The following is a 15158-nucleotide window of genomic DNA, read 5'->3' as shown; positions in this document are numbered from 1 at the left end:
GTTGGTTAAATGCCATGTTTAATATTTTGAAGAATGCATTGGTTATTACCAAAAAAAAAAAAAAGATTACAAAATATGCGCAAGAAAGGGGATAAATCACATCCTATTGTTCAACACTGAGTACATACAATAATATGATAATCTGTAACTTAATATATGTTCACAAGTCATTTATGTGCAACAAATGCTTAAACATCCTGGTCTGCCTTCTGCAAAAAACCAGCGCCTTATTCTCACAGGATACTGTCAAAACGGCTGAACTTGAGTTGTAAGGAGTTGGAGTTTACCCTGTTCTGTATGTAAAGTCACTCACTGCTCTGAGAACAGTGCAGCAAGCTCCGGATATGCTGTGGTATGAAAAACAGTTGCAGAGGGAAAACACTACTCCTGCTGAATGCCCCATGCTCTGTGAACCCACAAACTCTCTGCTGGACCCTTCCCTTATGTGTAGCCGGGGTGTTTACAAATTGCATAAGACAAAATTCCGTAGCAACTCGCTCCTCTATCTCTCATGATTTACAGTTCTTCCCCCTCTTCCTCCCCCTCCTCCTTTTCTTCTCCCTCTTTCCACCTCTCAGCTCCCACTCTCTCCCCCCACCCCCCCGGCCCCCATTCTTGCACTGATTCAATCTTTCTTCTCCGCCGACTCGCCTTTGCTTCCGTCTTTTGGTTTGTCATCTGTTTTGTACTCCAGGAAGAAGTCGTTGCAGGCGACCGTGAGGGCGCCCATCAGGATGATGAACTCGGTGAAGTCCACCTCCCCGTCATTGTTGGCGTCCAAGTCGTTCATCACCTTCTCAACTGCTTCATTATCTTTGGAGCTCTGTCAGTGGGGAACAGAGCGAGAGAGAGAGAAAGAGAGAGAGTTAAGAATGTGTTCTCTGCTATGTGTGTGTGTGTGCGTGTGTGTGTGTGTGTATGTGTGTGTGTGTGTGTGTGTGTGTGTGTGTGTGTGTGTGTGTGTGTGTGTGTGTGTGTGTGTGTGTGGGGCTACATCACTGCACAGGCTTGTTCCAGCTTGTGTGTCAGAGTATGTGTGCGCATACCTTCACTCATGTGTCGCATATTTCCAAACTACATTAGTGTGTTAGAGCACAACCGCATATTTGCCTCTTCACACACTTCTTCTCTTACCCCTAAATAACTGCCCAGCTCCTCTAGTAGCAGCTCCTTCAGCTCACCCCTGCTCAGCGTGTACTTGTCGCCCTCCTTCCCCGAGTATTTGTGGAAGGTCTTTATGAGCATCTGCATGGCACTCTCCAGGTTGGAACTGGGCTCCTTGGACATGCTGGAAAAGGAATCAGGTCAAAAGGTCAGACTCTGCCACCCAATGCCCGCTCCAGCCCCGGCTGCATGCGCGGTTACATAGCAGTCAAGGGTGAAGCCACCTCCAAGACAAAGTGATAGTTTGAAAGGCAGATGAATGGATGGAAGGAAACCAAAGTAGAGAGGTTTTCCCATTTCTAGAGAACGGGTCGAATAACACTCTGCATGTAGTGCAGAGGCTATTACTGGCCCTAATTTAAGTAGTCTGGTCACTGTGTGTGTGTGTGTGTGTGTGTGTGTGTGTGTGTGTGTGTGTGTGTGTGTGTGTGTGTGCATGTGTGTGTGTGAGTGAGTGACCTTACTGGGTTTTACATTTCAGAGGTTTGGATAGAAAGGTGGAGGATTGCTTTGGAAAGGCTTTTCGAACAATCTTACACACATTGTGTCCGGCATGGTGGAGCTTCTCGTGCTGGACTCGTGGAGAGACTGTGCACACACAGACACAGATAAGTCACTGTCAATGATGTACAGTTTGAGTGTGAATACTTACTATAAGGCACATTCATGTCACTTCCTGTACTTTTAAGAAGGGCTGAGCTGATTTTAAGAGTCCCCAGGTTATCGCTCTTGTAAGCCGAATTGATAATACATGTAACAATTAACGCCGTGGCATCAGAGAAAAGTGGTCTCGGTGTAGAACATGTTGATCGTGTAACAGCCTTATCGTTTAAAATGGAAACTAGAAGTGAAACGCAAAACTCGTCTGGTAATCACATTCAAACTAAGGAGCTGAGTAACCTGAGGTGCCAGTGTGTACACTAACGTGTGGATACAAGTGAGGGCACTCAATCACTTCCATTCTCGCTCAGTCACAATTCAACTTTCAAGTTGAAGTTGGAAAGTTCAGGGACCTTCCTACACGGAGAATAAAGGGGTACAGTGTTATTTTGAGGCTGATCCATAACCACACAAAACACTAAGGGAAACAATCAATCTGTCAATCAATCTCCCTGTGCATGATTTATTAACTAATCACCTATTACAAAATGTCAGTCACCGGTTACTGCCGCTCATCACGCTGCAGAGCGTTGTGCCGGAGAGGTCAGAGTTGTAGGCCGTGGAGACAAAGGAGGAGGTGAGCGGACACCAAAGCTGGCTAACTGGAAAATCTATAGGGGTCATCTGTCTCACTGACTGACACAATACAATAGGAAACCATGGAGACAAAAATGCTATCAGTAACACAATATTGAGTATGGTAATAATGCATATGCACTATGTAATCTTAATGACGGGTCAAAATCCACGTCGAGAGACTGGAGAGAAGGTTACATCCATTTTACAGAGCAGGAAACAATGATGCACTAATTGCCTGCTGTTTTCATGTCATGCTTATATTTGTCATTCATACATCTCACATAGTTTATTCCACATTTTTCCCGTTATATTTTTATTTCTTAACACTGCTTTGCCACAAATCCCTATTGGCTTCACTTGTTTCCATGTGTCATAGATGTACACATTTCCTGTCACGCTCCTCTCGAAGCTCACGCATCAGCAGAAAGCAAACGGTAACTTTTCAAGACAGAAAGACTTCAAATGAATCCCACACTTTTGTTTTTTCCAGGTCTTGTGATGACTGCCCGCTCTCCGGTGGATTACTGCTCTAAAAGTTTTTGTTTTTTTTAATGTTACCACTATTTGCTGCAGTTGCACAGTTGATAAAATACTTTACAAGGAAACCTACATCAGATGCAGAGGAGAAAGTAAGGTGAAGCAATCCCTCCAAGCTGTCTGTCTTACCTGAGTGCTGATGGAGGGCCTCCTTTGTCTTTGAAGAGGTGCAGGAGACAGAGCCAAGGCAGAGATGGATGGGGAGAGAGTTTGCCGGTGGCTTAAATATCACCTGCTCCCCCCACCCCCCAGCCCCCACCCCACCCCAAACTACTTCACCTACTTACGTATATACACTCTGCTTCTGTTTCTCTGTCCTCCCTCTCTCTCTTTTTGCAGGTGCTTTCTCTCCTTTCCTCTCTCCAACACACACACACACACTAGATTTCCGCAAGTAATGAGGATATAAGATAAACACAAATAAAAATATGTTATTGTCACAGTTTTATTCCATATTAGCCATTACACATGTTACATAGAATAAGCAAAAATGATACAGCATTATATGAAGTTGAAATACTAGCATAGTGGAGTTTACGTGACTTGATAGTGGAATCTGAAATGAGTCCAGCTGCTAGACACACACACCCTCTAGTACTTGGCAGGAGATAAACAAGAATACATCAACGTACAGTGATGAAAGCCTGCACAATATCCTGGGAATGGTCCCATAATCACAAACATTTTGACCCAATGAGCCCTAAAAGCACATCCACACACTTGTATGTACACTTATCATATCCTCTGGGAGGACTCTTAACACAGGCTTTTATCTTCATCTACTGTGACTCAATGAATGAGACTTATTGTGTGGCAATGAAAATCTGTCTGCAAACACTCCCTGCTGCTAATCTGCTGTGTTTGGTTCCAGCATGTTTTTAATCTACATGGAGTAAAGGTTGGGTGCGGTTTACACTATGGGACAGTAACAAAAACTGCCAGTGCATACAGTTCAACCTCTCTGACAGAAAACGTAGCGCTCACAGCTCAATCCGTCCATCTGCTATTCCAAGTAGATTAAAAGAAAGCATTAGATGAGATAAAATAATTTCCAGATGATGTTTAACCCAGGTCGGTTCACTCTAAGTCCAGGAATCTATTGGTGTAGTGCGAGTCAAGTAATTTTAATATAAAAAAAAAATCAGTTAAGCGAATTTTGCTTGATCCAGTTTCGTCTGACCATATTTTGGCTTATGGTGATTGAGAGAAAAAAAAACACAAAAGATCACGATTTTAATGAATTAGCCGAACAAAGGGAAAACTGTAGAGTGTTTAAACACGCCTGGCCTATGGGAAGTAGCAAATAAGGTATGCAGCTTGCCAATGTACACATTTGCACACACACACACACACACACACACACACACACACACACACACACACACACACACACACAAACACACACACATACACACATACACACAAATACATCCATATCTCCAACAGGTGTTCAATTGGATTGAGATCTGGTGACTGTGAAGGCCATAGTAAAGGATTCACATCATTTTCATACTCGTGCCCTGTGGATGGAGGCAGTTTCATCCAGTTTCTCCACTCATCATTTTTCAGGTTTTTCCTTTAAAAAAAAGATGCCTGAGGCCTATGTACATGTTGAACAGGAGACTGGCTGTAGATGGTGCAAGAGAGTGATATGTTTCCATCATTCACAGGAAGTACCTTACTTTTTTTTTTTTATATATAAAAAGAATATAGGTTTTAATAAAAGAAATAATAATAATAAAGCCTAAATAGCCCAAAATGTCTCAATAATTTTGTTAGTAATAGATCATGCAGGAAACAAAGCGTACTTGTGTATGAGTATAAAGGCTGAGCAGAGTGAGTGTAAATGAGAGAGTATTTACAATGGGAGTGTCGCAGTGAGGCAGGGTGACCACATGACTCGGCTTATTTGTCTTTTCCTATTTCGCTGCCGAGCGGTTCAAAGCGCCTGGTGCTGTTACAGTGCAAGAGGTGCACATTTGGTAGTGTGCCCAAAACGTGTGTGCCTTAAGCACGACCGGGCCGGTCAGGTCAGACCTATAATACAGCAATCCCGCAACACGAGCCTTTTTCTCATGGCTGCATTATTGATGATGAGACAATTTACAAATCATTAAATTGTAATTAACAAATTGCATGTAATGTGACAAAGAACTACGTTTTCAAGTGATCTCCATAGTGGTCCAAACAAGAAAGAATTAGGTTAAAAAGTTAAATATAAAGAGGCCATGTAGAACTTAAATAATGGCTACAATAATGGTAATACAATGGTAATTGTATTTAGCAAATAAGTTTCTGATAGCATGCAACATCTTATTATTAGCCTGTTGTAAAAGATCACACCACATAGATTCATATTGTTGGCTCAGTATTCCTTTTTACTTAAAAAAAAAAAAGAAAAAAAAAAAGCACAACCTCTGACAATGATCCCTCTGACACTAGCACCTGGTCTGACGGGCAGGATCAGTGGAGCCCAGGATTACTTTCATGTAATTGTTTGTGTCCCAACCCTCAAATGCCTAATCCAGTAGTTTCCCAGTGCCTGGGACTCAGGGATCCAGTTGCACGTCAAACAGGGTCTGAATGAGGGTGTGACCAACAAACAAACACGCAAGCCTGAACAACTGGTGCAAAAACCAGTGGAAAACAACAAGCAACAACCAGCAATTTTAAACAGAGCCCCCACCCCCCCAAAAAAAGAGCTAAAGTTTCTGTCACTCCAATTCAGTGCTACACCAGATACTCTAGAGCCAGGCACATTTATGGATCAATAAGTAGAATAGGACCATTGTAATAGTGCAGTTTGGAGAACACAATATCGTATTGTAAAGTACTTTAGATAAAAAACTGCCACCAGGTGACACCTGTTATGGCTTTCTTTACTTCTTGGTGTTTGTTATCTTGTTCTTCTCCACCAGTTCTAATCCAGGCGGATTAGGTTGCATGTACACCTTCCCTGACTTGCTCCTCCAGTGACCAGCCCACTCCCTTGGGACTATTTTTGGCTCACCTTTTGACCATAAGGGTCCTTTGGTGTGGTTTCCATCCTCAAACCTTAATTATTTAACCAAGGGCCACGCCTGATCTTCCAGTTAATAATCCATGGCTGACTACGAGTGAGGAGAATATACTGTAGACTCCAGATGACGTTAACCTCTCTGAGAGTTACAGAAAAAACAACAGGAAAGAGACAGAGATCCCATGAAATAGAGTGAGAAGAGGGTGTGATGGGGCATTGAGTACACAATTAAGATGAGCTGAATGCAAAGCTTCAGCAAAACAATTTGTTTATTGTCATGCCAAATCAGCTCCATAGCACTGTGGGTTAAAAGATGAGGATGTGAAAAAAACAGATACGGTGTTACTGGATGATTTTTGTGCAACCATTGCAGGAATAGTTTGAGATTTTGGGATTTACACTTATTTGCTTTCTGCCAAGAGTTAGATGAGAAGGTTGATATCACTCTCATGCCTGTTTGGTAAGCATAAAGCTTTCTTTCAGTAGCCAGTTAGCTTAGCTTAGCATAAAGACTGAAAACTGAAGGGAAACAGCGAGCGTGGCTGTCTGAAGGAAACAAAATCTGCCTCGAGCTCACAAATTAACAAATTATATCTTAGTTTCTTTAATCCGTACAAAAAGTGAAGTATAAACAAGACATAACATATTAGCCAGTGAGCTTTAAATGTGCTGGTGGGTGTTTTTTGTTCCCTAGAGAGCCAGCGTAGTTGTTTCCCTCTGTTTCCAGTCTTTATTCTAGGCTGAGCTAACCGCCTGTAGCTTCATCTCAACAGACACACAAGAATGCTGTCAATTGTCTCATTGGTTTTCTTGAAAGGAAAGCTAATGAGCATGTTCCCCAAAGTGTCAAACTATTCCTTTAAGCCATTAGTACCTTGCAAGATGTACACCAGTGATATTTCACTAAACAGTAAGTGATGCGGGGCTGCGTGACACAACTGTGGAGGAAGAGACCCAGACAGAGTCAAAAGTGAGGAGAGGACAGGATTTTAAACCAAACCTCTTGTCTGCAGTGGTGTGTGAACATGCAGTGACACTTTGGTCTCGTGTGCAGGGAAATCAGACTTTGGCAGTGAGGTTTTCACAGGGACATGGCATGCACATGATAGTGTACGTCTGCATGCAATCATAGTATATTATCATGATGAGGTAAATGTGCTATATAGTGGGAGGCACATGCTGTACATATGAACATAGTGGTAACTAGCAGTACAAAGCAATGAGTGTACGCTCATATACATGTGTTATTTATCATATATAAGGAATGGGGTTTCTTCAGAGCTGGCTTTGTAGTGTTTGAACTTTTACCTATATTTTGTATTTCAAAGTTGTGTGTATTTTAAAAACAAAAACTGTTTAGTGGCTTACAAATATATTTTGGCAATGTTAATGCTATGATATGTGTAGTGTTTCATGTAAGTGTGTAGTGTGATTTTCTTGTGAAGGAATGGATTGTCCCCTATGAGGTCGCCTCCTCTGTCTTCTTCTCCACTTCTTCCACCACAGCCGCAGCCACCTTCTCTGCAGCTTCCTCCACCTTGTCTGTTTCCTCCCCCTTCTCCTCTTCTTTCACCACCACTTCCACCGCCGCCGCCGCCGCCTCTGCCGCTGCTGTCACCGCCGCCGCTGTCGGCTCCTCCTTGGCGACCTCGGGCTGCGTCTCTCCTTCCGCCTTTACTTCTACCTTTACTTCCACCTCTCCTTCTGCATTTGCTTCTACCTTTACTTCAGCAGTTGCGTCTGCTTTCGGCTCTTCGCTTGCTTCTGGCTTTGCTTCCTCCTTTGCCTCTAGGTTTACCTCTGGCTTCTCCTCCTCTTTGTCAGGGGTACTTTGTGCCACCTGTCCAGATGCAGCATTCTGGGCAGGCTCCTCTTTGGCGAGGCTACGCTGCTCGCTGAGCGAGACCGCCAGGTAGCCGACCAGCTTCATGTACTCCTCGAAGCCAACCTTGCCATCCTGGTTCTCATCCAGCCCCTGACCCATGTTGCTGACCGCCTCCTTGCTGTCTGTGTCCTGGGTAGTAGGCACACACACAACCGTGAGACAATCAAGCATGATGACGAGTAACCCTACCTGGACTCTCAGTGCCGAAATCACCAAACACTATTAGTAAATGAACCTCTATCAGTGGCTCTTTTTACATTATAATGCTGATGGCTGTCATTCTATCATATCGGATCACTTCTCCCATTCACTTACTGCATATTACACCGCCATTTGGTCGCAATGCTCTGGACAGGTTAAGACTAGCCAGTGCCAACAGCAAGACTACTGGCTGCTTTTCTGTGAGGTAGTTACATAATTGAAGTATTGGTAACATTTCAGAGAGGTTCAATGAAGGTTTCCTAACCGACAGGATGTTGCTGAGCTGGGACTTGACGAGGCCCTGGAATTCTTTCTTTCCTAGACTCTCCTTTCCCTTGGTCGACTTCAGGAAGACCTTCACCAGGGTCTGAATTGCAGCCTCCATGACTCCTCTCTCTGGGGAAAAGGAGAGGTCAAGACAATGGTGTGAGATAGATAGATAGATAGATAGATAGATAGATAGATAGATAGATAGATAGATAGATAGATAGATAGATAGATAGATGTGGTTGAACTGCTGTTGCATTGTAATGGGCACATCCAGTGGAAAATGAAACGGAGGATCTGTTTGCGTCCCTACGAAACCTTTTCGTTTCAGGTGTTGAGTCTAAAGCCGCAATAAGGGAGGGATGGTGACGTGAGATAAGCGGTGAGGGTGAGAAGGAGTCTGATTGAGAGACAAGCACTGATGCACAATGGAAGTTCTGATCTTTGATAGGTCATCTGATCTAGTGAAGCTACCAAGGGGACTGGGCTTCAGATTACCTAAGGGATTACCTCGTCCCTGTCTGCTCCTCCCTCTCTCTCTCTCTCTCTCTCTTTGTCTCTCACTCTTGTCAGCTGTACCAGCCTCTCTCTTTCAGTGCCACTCTCTCTTCCTTTGCCTGTCAGTGTTTCATCCTTGTTTTCACTCTGCTGCCCTTTCTTCTTCTCAGGCCACTGCCTTCACACGGTTGTACACAAGTACACGCACATCCTAACGTATTTGACGATGAGGCCTGACACAGATCACACATAAGCAGCTAATTCATACGTGTTAAAGCTTAGCTTGAGGCCCACTCATAAATCTAGCTCTCGACAGATATAATCTACAGACGTTGCCGTAAACGTAGAACATGCCAGTAGGTGACACATCTTAGCAGAAATTCCATTCATTGCTGTCTGTGGAGATCACTTAGACAGGAATTTACAGGCCACCGCCGAGCTAGTTTGCCCCCCAAACGGTGAGAGGATATGCTAAAGCTGACCGTACTCGTCTGTCAGCTTCAGTGTCCGAACGCTGCAGAGCAAACAACAGTTTACACTGGTGAGAAAACACACTGTGTGGACTCCTTGTTTCAACAATCAGCCGAGTGGCCGTTTGTAAACAGCAAATTAATATCTCAATCACTTAAGTGCATGCCACACTCAAGCACCCTGGAGCCGAGCAGTTTCTCTACAAGCAGCTCATACGGGCCAAGAGCATGAGCCTGAAAGTCTCATTACACCAGGAGACGCAGAGAGCCCTGATACTGTGGCGTAGAGCCATTAAAATCTAACATTTCACTCGGTCCCTTTCAGATTTTGCATGATGACCGACTGAACTGTAACTGTCTGACCCATTCTGCCATAATACAACCACTAGAGTGAATGTAGCAGAGTGAGCATATGTCATCTGATTGTCACTGAACAACAGAAATAATGTTATGAGAAAACAGATTAATCCAGCACGTTTTCTTTTTTTCTTTTTTCTTTTTTGAATTATTGTCAGTTTTTGTGATTCACACTCTGTCCGTGTTTTGTAGGAACTTTAGAGGACTTCTTCCTGGACCGGTGACACACCCTCTTAAAGCCTGAGTACACAAGGGCCTCAACAGCTCTCACCGCGTCCTCACCATAAAAAAATACCCAGCAAAGACATTTCCCCCTACTCTCTGGCCTGACATCTCTGTCCATTCTCACATTCATTATTTACTCCGTCAGCCGTGTTGAGGCGGTATTGCCAGCCTGGACAGTTTCCCAACATGTGCCCTAATTTCGACAAATCAACTCTCGACTTGCATCACCCGTCCCACGTCAGAGCTTCGTCTTGTCCCACTCAGGGGTCAAACTAATCCGCGTTATTTGTCTTTAAAAGGCCCCAAAACAACTGCGCAAATAATTAAACATACAGGCCTACAACCAGAGGTTTCCCGTTTCCCTCCACAGCCCCGAAAGAAGATTGAGTGTTGTGTTTCCAAATGGGCGAATGTGATACGGTATGTGCGCAGAGTAATGACAATACTACCGCTCGTGTGTCATGAAATATTAACAGAGGAACAAGTTAGGTTGTGACTGTAATTTGCCGTGAGCAGACGTACAGTGGCTGCGCTTCACCCAGTTCCTCGGCAAGTTTTGAAAAAATACAGACAATTGAGCTTTGGGACGCGTGCGCAACATTAACAACAAGCACCAGGTTTTTGCCGGGACTCATCATCATTAACGCCACAAGCAATTTGAAACATTGAAGACTGAGTTGAAAGAAGCGACACGGCTCCACAGAAATCCGCTCAGCTGTCACTCGTGTTGGGCCTCTTAATACATTAAAAAAAGAAAAACAAAAACAAAAGTATACTGTGCGCAAAATGTTAATTTTGCGCAAAAATAGGGCTTTTACGCGCGACCCGGATGCCCACTGGAAATACTGTGTGTAAGATCAATATCCTGTCACCTAAAGTCACTTCAATTTTTGATAAGCTGTTTGCAATTGATCGGCAACTCGTCAGCTGATCTACATCAAAATATCAAATATCTCTTCGGGAGAAAGAGAGAGAGAGAGAGAGAGAAAGAGAGAGCATATGGCAATTAAACACAACCACATAAAAGCGAAAAAAGTAGATCTAGCAATGAAAGCAAAACAGCCACAAACTATTGTCATTTACTCTTTTATAAAAGAGCAACATGAGCCGAAAAATTTGTGTCATTGGAACCGTCCTGCTGTCTGACCGCGGCCAAGTTTCATGGGATGGCTCTTGCAAGAGAGTAGCCTACCGAAACGTGGCAAAAAAAAAACCATGAGCAAATACAATGCCTACACGGGTGGAGAAACTTTAAAAGACTCCAAAAAAAAAAACGCGTTCAACTCACCGTATACCGTCTGTGGGACAGGAGAAGTGTATAAATGTGCACAGATGTGAGTTTCTCTCCTCTTCTCCGCCTTTCTACGCCGCTTTGAGCCCAGAGAACTTGCCAAACTAGTAGGACTGCAGAATCTCTTCCGTGATTTAGGTTTTTTTCTTTCCTTAAAAACTTTTTCCCCCTGACAAGTCAAAGGGCGTGTACCTGGAAGAGTGAGAGGGAGAGCTGGGAATGTGGAAGAGCGCGGGTCTAACACTCAGGGAAAAGGGGAGTGAAAGTGAATCAAAACACTTATACTGGGGTTTTTATTGGAATTATCTTTGGCTCATGTTCCAGCTGCTTCACGTCATGTGTGATTTGCACAGTTTCACGCCAGTTCGCCAGGCTTGTGGCTTGGAGCGTCTTCATCTGGTGGGACGAGGAGACAAGGGCGGGCGGGATTACTTCATCTGCACAAGTCCCAGTCGCTTTCAAAAGTATTTACACACAGCCAAAACAAAAAAAAAACAAAAAAAAACCAAAACAAACAAACAAAAAAAAACTTTGAAACTGAAAGTGTAGTTATCACGCACTCTTAAAATCTATCATTGACTGTTTTCTGCCAAAAGTCGCAAACAAAATAATATTTTTCAACCACAAAAGGCAGTTCAAATTTAAACATGGCAGCAATCTTTTGACACATTTGAAATTTGAGAGTAGAGGCATCTTTATTGAAAGTACAGGAAAGCCAGTGTGGGAGGCAAAAGTGGTGCAAGAGGTAAAGCGGTCTTGCCAAATTCTTGAGAGGGCTTTCAAGTATTTGCATTTTAAAGAAACAACAAAAAAAAATCCCTCTACATATGAAATCTCTTGCCTGTGCTTCTTTCTATGGATATGTGAGATACAAGTTTCCACATTTTGGGAGAGCTCCTGCGAGGCCTTCCCCATACAGACAATGAGCTCCCAGCCCACACTAGAGGGGCGCCCTGCTCATTTAGTCTCTCACTTTGTTGCCACTGACTCATTTGCCCGTCATCACGCCTCCCACACTGGCACCTTAGCATGTGTAATTTGGATACAAAGGTCACATTGACTTATCTGTTGAAAGATCCACACTCACCGAATCAGTTAGCGGCATCTTTTCTCTTTTGCAAAACTAAAACAGGCCTATAGGCTATAAAACAGCTGGGGAGCATGCCGACACACATAACTCTGTCTAGACATCAGAATTAATGCAGAGTGACTGTAACACCAAGAATTAGCAGCTAAACAAGCAAAAATACAACCCAAAATGTTGCAAAACAATAAGCCCACCCAAACATGATGGGATGCATTTGGTCCACGTATCCCCATGACACAGTGTCCTGAGGCCTCACTGACAAGACAGTGAAGACCAGGCTACGCTTTTGCATCACTGCTGCTAAACGCTTGGGCAGGCAGCTTTGTACAAGCATTATGAAGCTCTATGGAACAAGATATGGTCTGCATAGGGTAGTTGTAACGCATATAGGATTACAGGCCCCTAAATCAAGGCTGTAATACATTCTCGCTCAAATGTGTGTGGCTGGACATCATATAATGTGGTGAATGAATGACAGGAGGCAGAGTGATGTTGGCTCAGGGTTCATGACAATGAAGCCTTTAATTCAAAGTTCCCTGCATTCAACAAATGGTTAACTAAAGAGTTACACATGTGGCACTGGTGGAGTGATAAAAGAATTCAAATGCCTTTGAGTTTTATAGTTGGACATCTTAAACTGAGTCGATTGGCGTTGCACAATCTGCTCAAAGCCACAATTGACACAGGATGGCGAGCTCTACTGACTGAAGCCGCCCTGTTTGCTCGCAAGTTTTCCAATCAGCTGCCAGAACTCGGAGAACGTCAGCTCCCCGTCGTTGTTCTCATCCAGTGAACCCATGAGCTGGTCAATCGCCTCAGCGTCGCCGGAGTTCTGTGGGTAATCACAGAGCAGAGACCCTGATCAATACAAGATCACTCTGAGCTGCAGCGTCAGCTGCTCTGAAAGACAGTCCTGCCACCTAATGGTTGAGTGTGGCCATTAATACAACTGAGGTAAAACTTAATTCACGGCCACACAAAGATCCCTTCTGATAAAATCCTTCATATTTAATCTGTGTATTTGTGTCGTATTTCATCTGTGTTTGTATAGTGGTCAGTGGGAAATTGACTCAAACCCAATAACTTACAATGACCATTATAAAACATGTATTCAATTAATATATGTTATAATATGTGAAGGTGCAATATTTTGTATATAAATAGACAGAATCTGACGTAGGCTATGCGACATACATGATTATTTCCATTCCACTTTCAAACAGATGCAATCCAACATTACACTCACAAAATCTGAATTAACTTGTCACAAATCGGATAATTGATTATTTATCCAAGTAATTATCAAGTAATTATCCAGTAAAACTATTATTAACAGCATTTAGTGGTTACAGCTGTTTTCCTTCATCTCGTGCCACTGTAAATCAAATACTTTCATTGTGTTAGCATGATAAAGTGAGCATTTGTATCATATGTATCATGTATCACTGCAAACTGACATCAATGGAAAATAATAACAATTCAAGCTTTATCTGCACCCCTAGTACATTATTTTGTACATGGAAGCAAAGCAGAGTCCCTCATATAGTATATCACACCTCATGCATGCATCTATATATTTATACAGTGTTATATCAAATCTGTATGGATGAATGAATGAATGAATGAATGAATGAATGAATGAATTCTGTCAATTTTACAGCATATACTTGTAGAGTTTTGACATAATGATGATCCATATGATCTTTTGCTCAACTTAAAGAAAGCAATCTGTAAATCTACAGTAGAGTTATGTGCAAAAGCAATTAGCCACAGTGACAAGACTGAATAACAGCACAGTGAGGCTGCAGACGACTTAACGTTGCATAATAAACCACAGCTTCTCAGGATGCAAAGTCAATAGAGATCAGCAGGCAAATGGTCTTGGAACAACTTCAGAGATGTACCTTGACATAGTTGGGTAGCTGAGAGGTCACCAGGTTTTGGAATTCGTCTTTGCTCAGGGTGCTGGCAGAACCATCTTTCCCAGCATAGGCCTTGAACTGGCTGACAAGGGTGGAGATGGCAGTTTCCATGATGCTTTGTTGCTAAGAACCGAAAAGTAAAAATGAATAGAGAAACAAAAGCCTCAAAAAAGCTGCAAACCTCGTCCACAATAAAATAAGTCAAAGAGAGAAATCTGCGCTCTTACCGGTTGTGGTGAGATGCTGTTTGGTGCGTTGCAGCTAGTGCCAAGAACCTTGTCCCTCCACTCTGGCATCACCTCTCTGAATATATATGCTTCATCGCTGTTGACTGATGCACACATCAGCGGAAAACACTTAACCTGCCCCCTTCTCCCCCATCCAGTAGGCTGCCCTTATCTCTGCCTGATTTCTACCACTCTGGGGATACACATCACAAAACTGCACACATACACAGCTACACAAACACAGACACAAAAAAACTGCCATTCTGTCCTACGAAGGGCAAATTTGTACTGATGATAGCACAAAACCCATTTTAGTCTGTTTGCAGAGCAAGGGATTTACTGACGGCATCCTTGTCAGGCCATTCTAATCAAGTGACCGAATCACGCACACCTAAGCAGTAATAAGTTTATACAAAACATGACTCAAATAATGTGGCATTCAGGTGAAACAAACACTGGCTCATGTGTAAATCTGGTTACAGGGGTAAATGTGCGTGGATTACCTGCAGAGAGATGGCAACTTTAATGTTGTTGAATTTTAAGGACAACAAGGAGGTTTTTTTTTTTTTTTTACCTTTCTCTCATTTTTTTTTCTCAAGATTGTCTGTTTGATATTTTGTAGTTGGGGATTAACGTTGTTAAGAGGGCCCTCTCTTGAAATGTTTGCATGGTGACTTGTTTGTAGAATTCAAAAAATGACAAGCGCTCTCTGGGGTTTCACAGCGACTGACTTCTTCTCAATCATTGCTTACATTCTTGTTCAGCAGCA

The 15158-nt window shown here is 43.0% G+C and overlaps 3 protein-coding genes across 4 annotated transcripts; all 3 read right to left on the bottom strand.

The window, feature by feature from the left end:
• s100s (S100 calcium binding protein S) lies at positions 1–3174 on the bottom strand. 2 transcript variants are annotated; one of them, XM_056399480.1, is made up of 4 exons: positions 3070–3132; positions 1706–1752; positions 1135–1288; positions 1–823 (listed from the first exon to the last, which is right to left on the bottom strand). In XM_056399480.1, the coding sequence occupies exons 2-4, from the start codon at positions 1717–1719 to the stop codon at positions 626–628; spliced, it is 366 nt and encodes a 121-aa protein (XP_056255455.1). In that variant the 5' UTR covers positions 1720–1752; positions 3070–3132; the 3' UTR covers positions 1–625. The 2 variants fall into 2 exon arrangements, with proteins under 2 accessions (XP_056255455.1, XP_056255456.1); XM_056399481.1 differs by lacking the exon at positions 1706–1752 and having other exon boundaries at positions 3070–3174.
• A 193-nt stretch (positions 3175–3367) lies between these two features.
• On the bottom strand, positions 3368–11329 carry s100u (S100 calcium binding protein U). Its single transcript, XM_056398639.1, has 3 exons — positions 11151–11329; positions 8311–8441; positions 3368–7973 (listed from the first exon to the last, which is right to left on the bottom strand). Exons 2-3 carry the CDS (start codon positions 8428–8430, stop codon positions 7419–7421), a joined length of 675 nt encoding a protein of 224 aa, XP_056254614.1. The 5' UTR covers positions 8431–8441; positions 11151–11329; the 3' UTR covers positions 3368–7418.
• Positions 11330–12727: 1398 nt separating this feature from the next.
• Positions 12728–14753, bottom strand: s100a11 (S100 calcium binding protein A11). Its single transcript, XM_056398640.1, has 3 exons — positions 14390–14753; positions 14145–14285; positions 12728–13072 (listed from the first exon to the last, which is right to left on the bottom strand). The coding sequence occupies exons 1-3, from the start codon at positions 14504–14506 to the stop codon at positions 12938–12940; spliced, it is 393 nt and encodes a 130-aa protein (XP_056254615.1). The 5' UTR covers positions 14507–14753; the 3' UTR covers positions 12728–12937.
• Positions 14754–15158: the final 405 nt, after the last annotated feature.

This window comes from Seriola aureovittata, chromosome 16, assembly GCF_021018895.1.
Source record: "Seriola aureovittata isolate HTS-2021-v1 ecotype China chromosome 16, ASM2101889v1, whole genome shotgun sequence".
Taxonomy (NCBI): Eukaryota; Metazoa; Chordata; class Actinopteri; order Carangiformes; family Carangidae; genus Seriola; species Seriola aureovittata.
Note: the sequence above shows the minus strand (reverse complement) of the source record. Positions and strands in the feature narration are given on the sequence as shown.

Excerpts from the sequence above, each read along its gene's own strand:
- s100s (XM_056399480.1), bottom strand. Across the intron at positions 824-1,134 it reads AGCTGGGCAGTTATTTAGGG|AGCTCCAAAGATAATGAAGC; the intron begins GTAAGAGAAGAA and ends CCCCACTGACAG.
- s100u (XM_056398639.1), bottom strand. The coding sequence starts at position 8,430 with ATGGAGGCTGCAATTCAGACCCTGGTGAAGGTCTTCCTGAAGTCGACC. Across the intron at positions 7,974-8,310 it reads AGCTCAGCAACATCCTGTCG|GACACAGACAGCAAGGAGGC; the intron begins GTTAGGAAACCT and ends CCTACTACCCAG.
- s100a11 (XM_056398640.1), bottom strand. The coding sequence starts at position 14,506 with ATGTGTGCATCAGTCAACAGCGATGAAGCATATATATTCAGAGAGGTG. Across the intron at positions 14,286-14,389 it reads ACAGCATCTCACCACAACCG|CAACAAAGCATCATGGAAAC; the intron begins GTAAGAGCGCAG and ends TTCGGTTCTTAG. Across the intron at positions 13,073-14,144 it reads AGCTACCCAACTATGTCAAG|AACTCCGGCGACGCTGAGGC; the intron begins GTACATCTCTGA and ends GATTACCCACAG.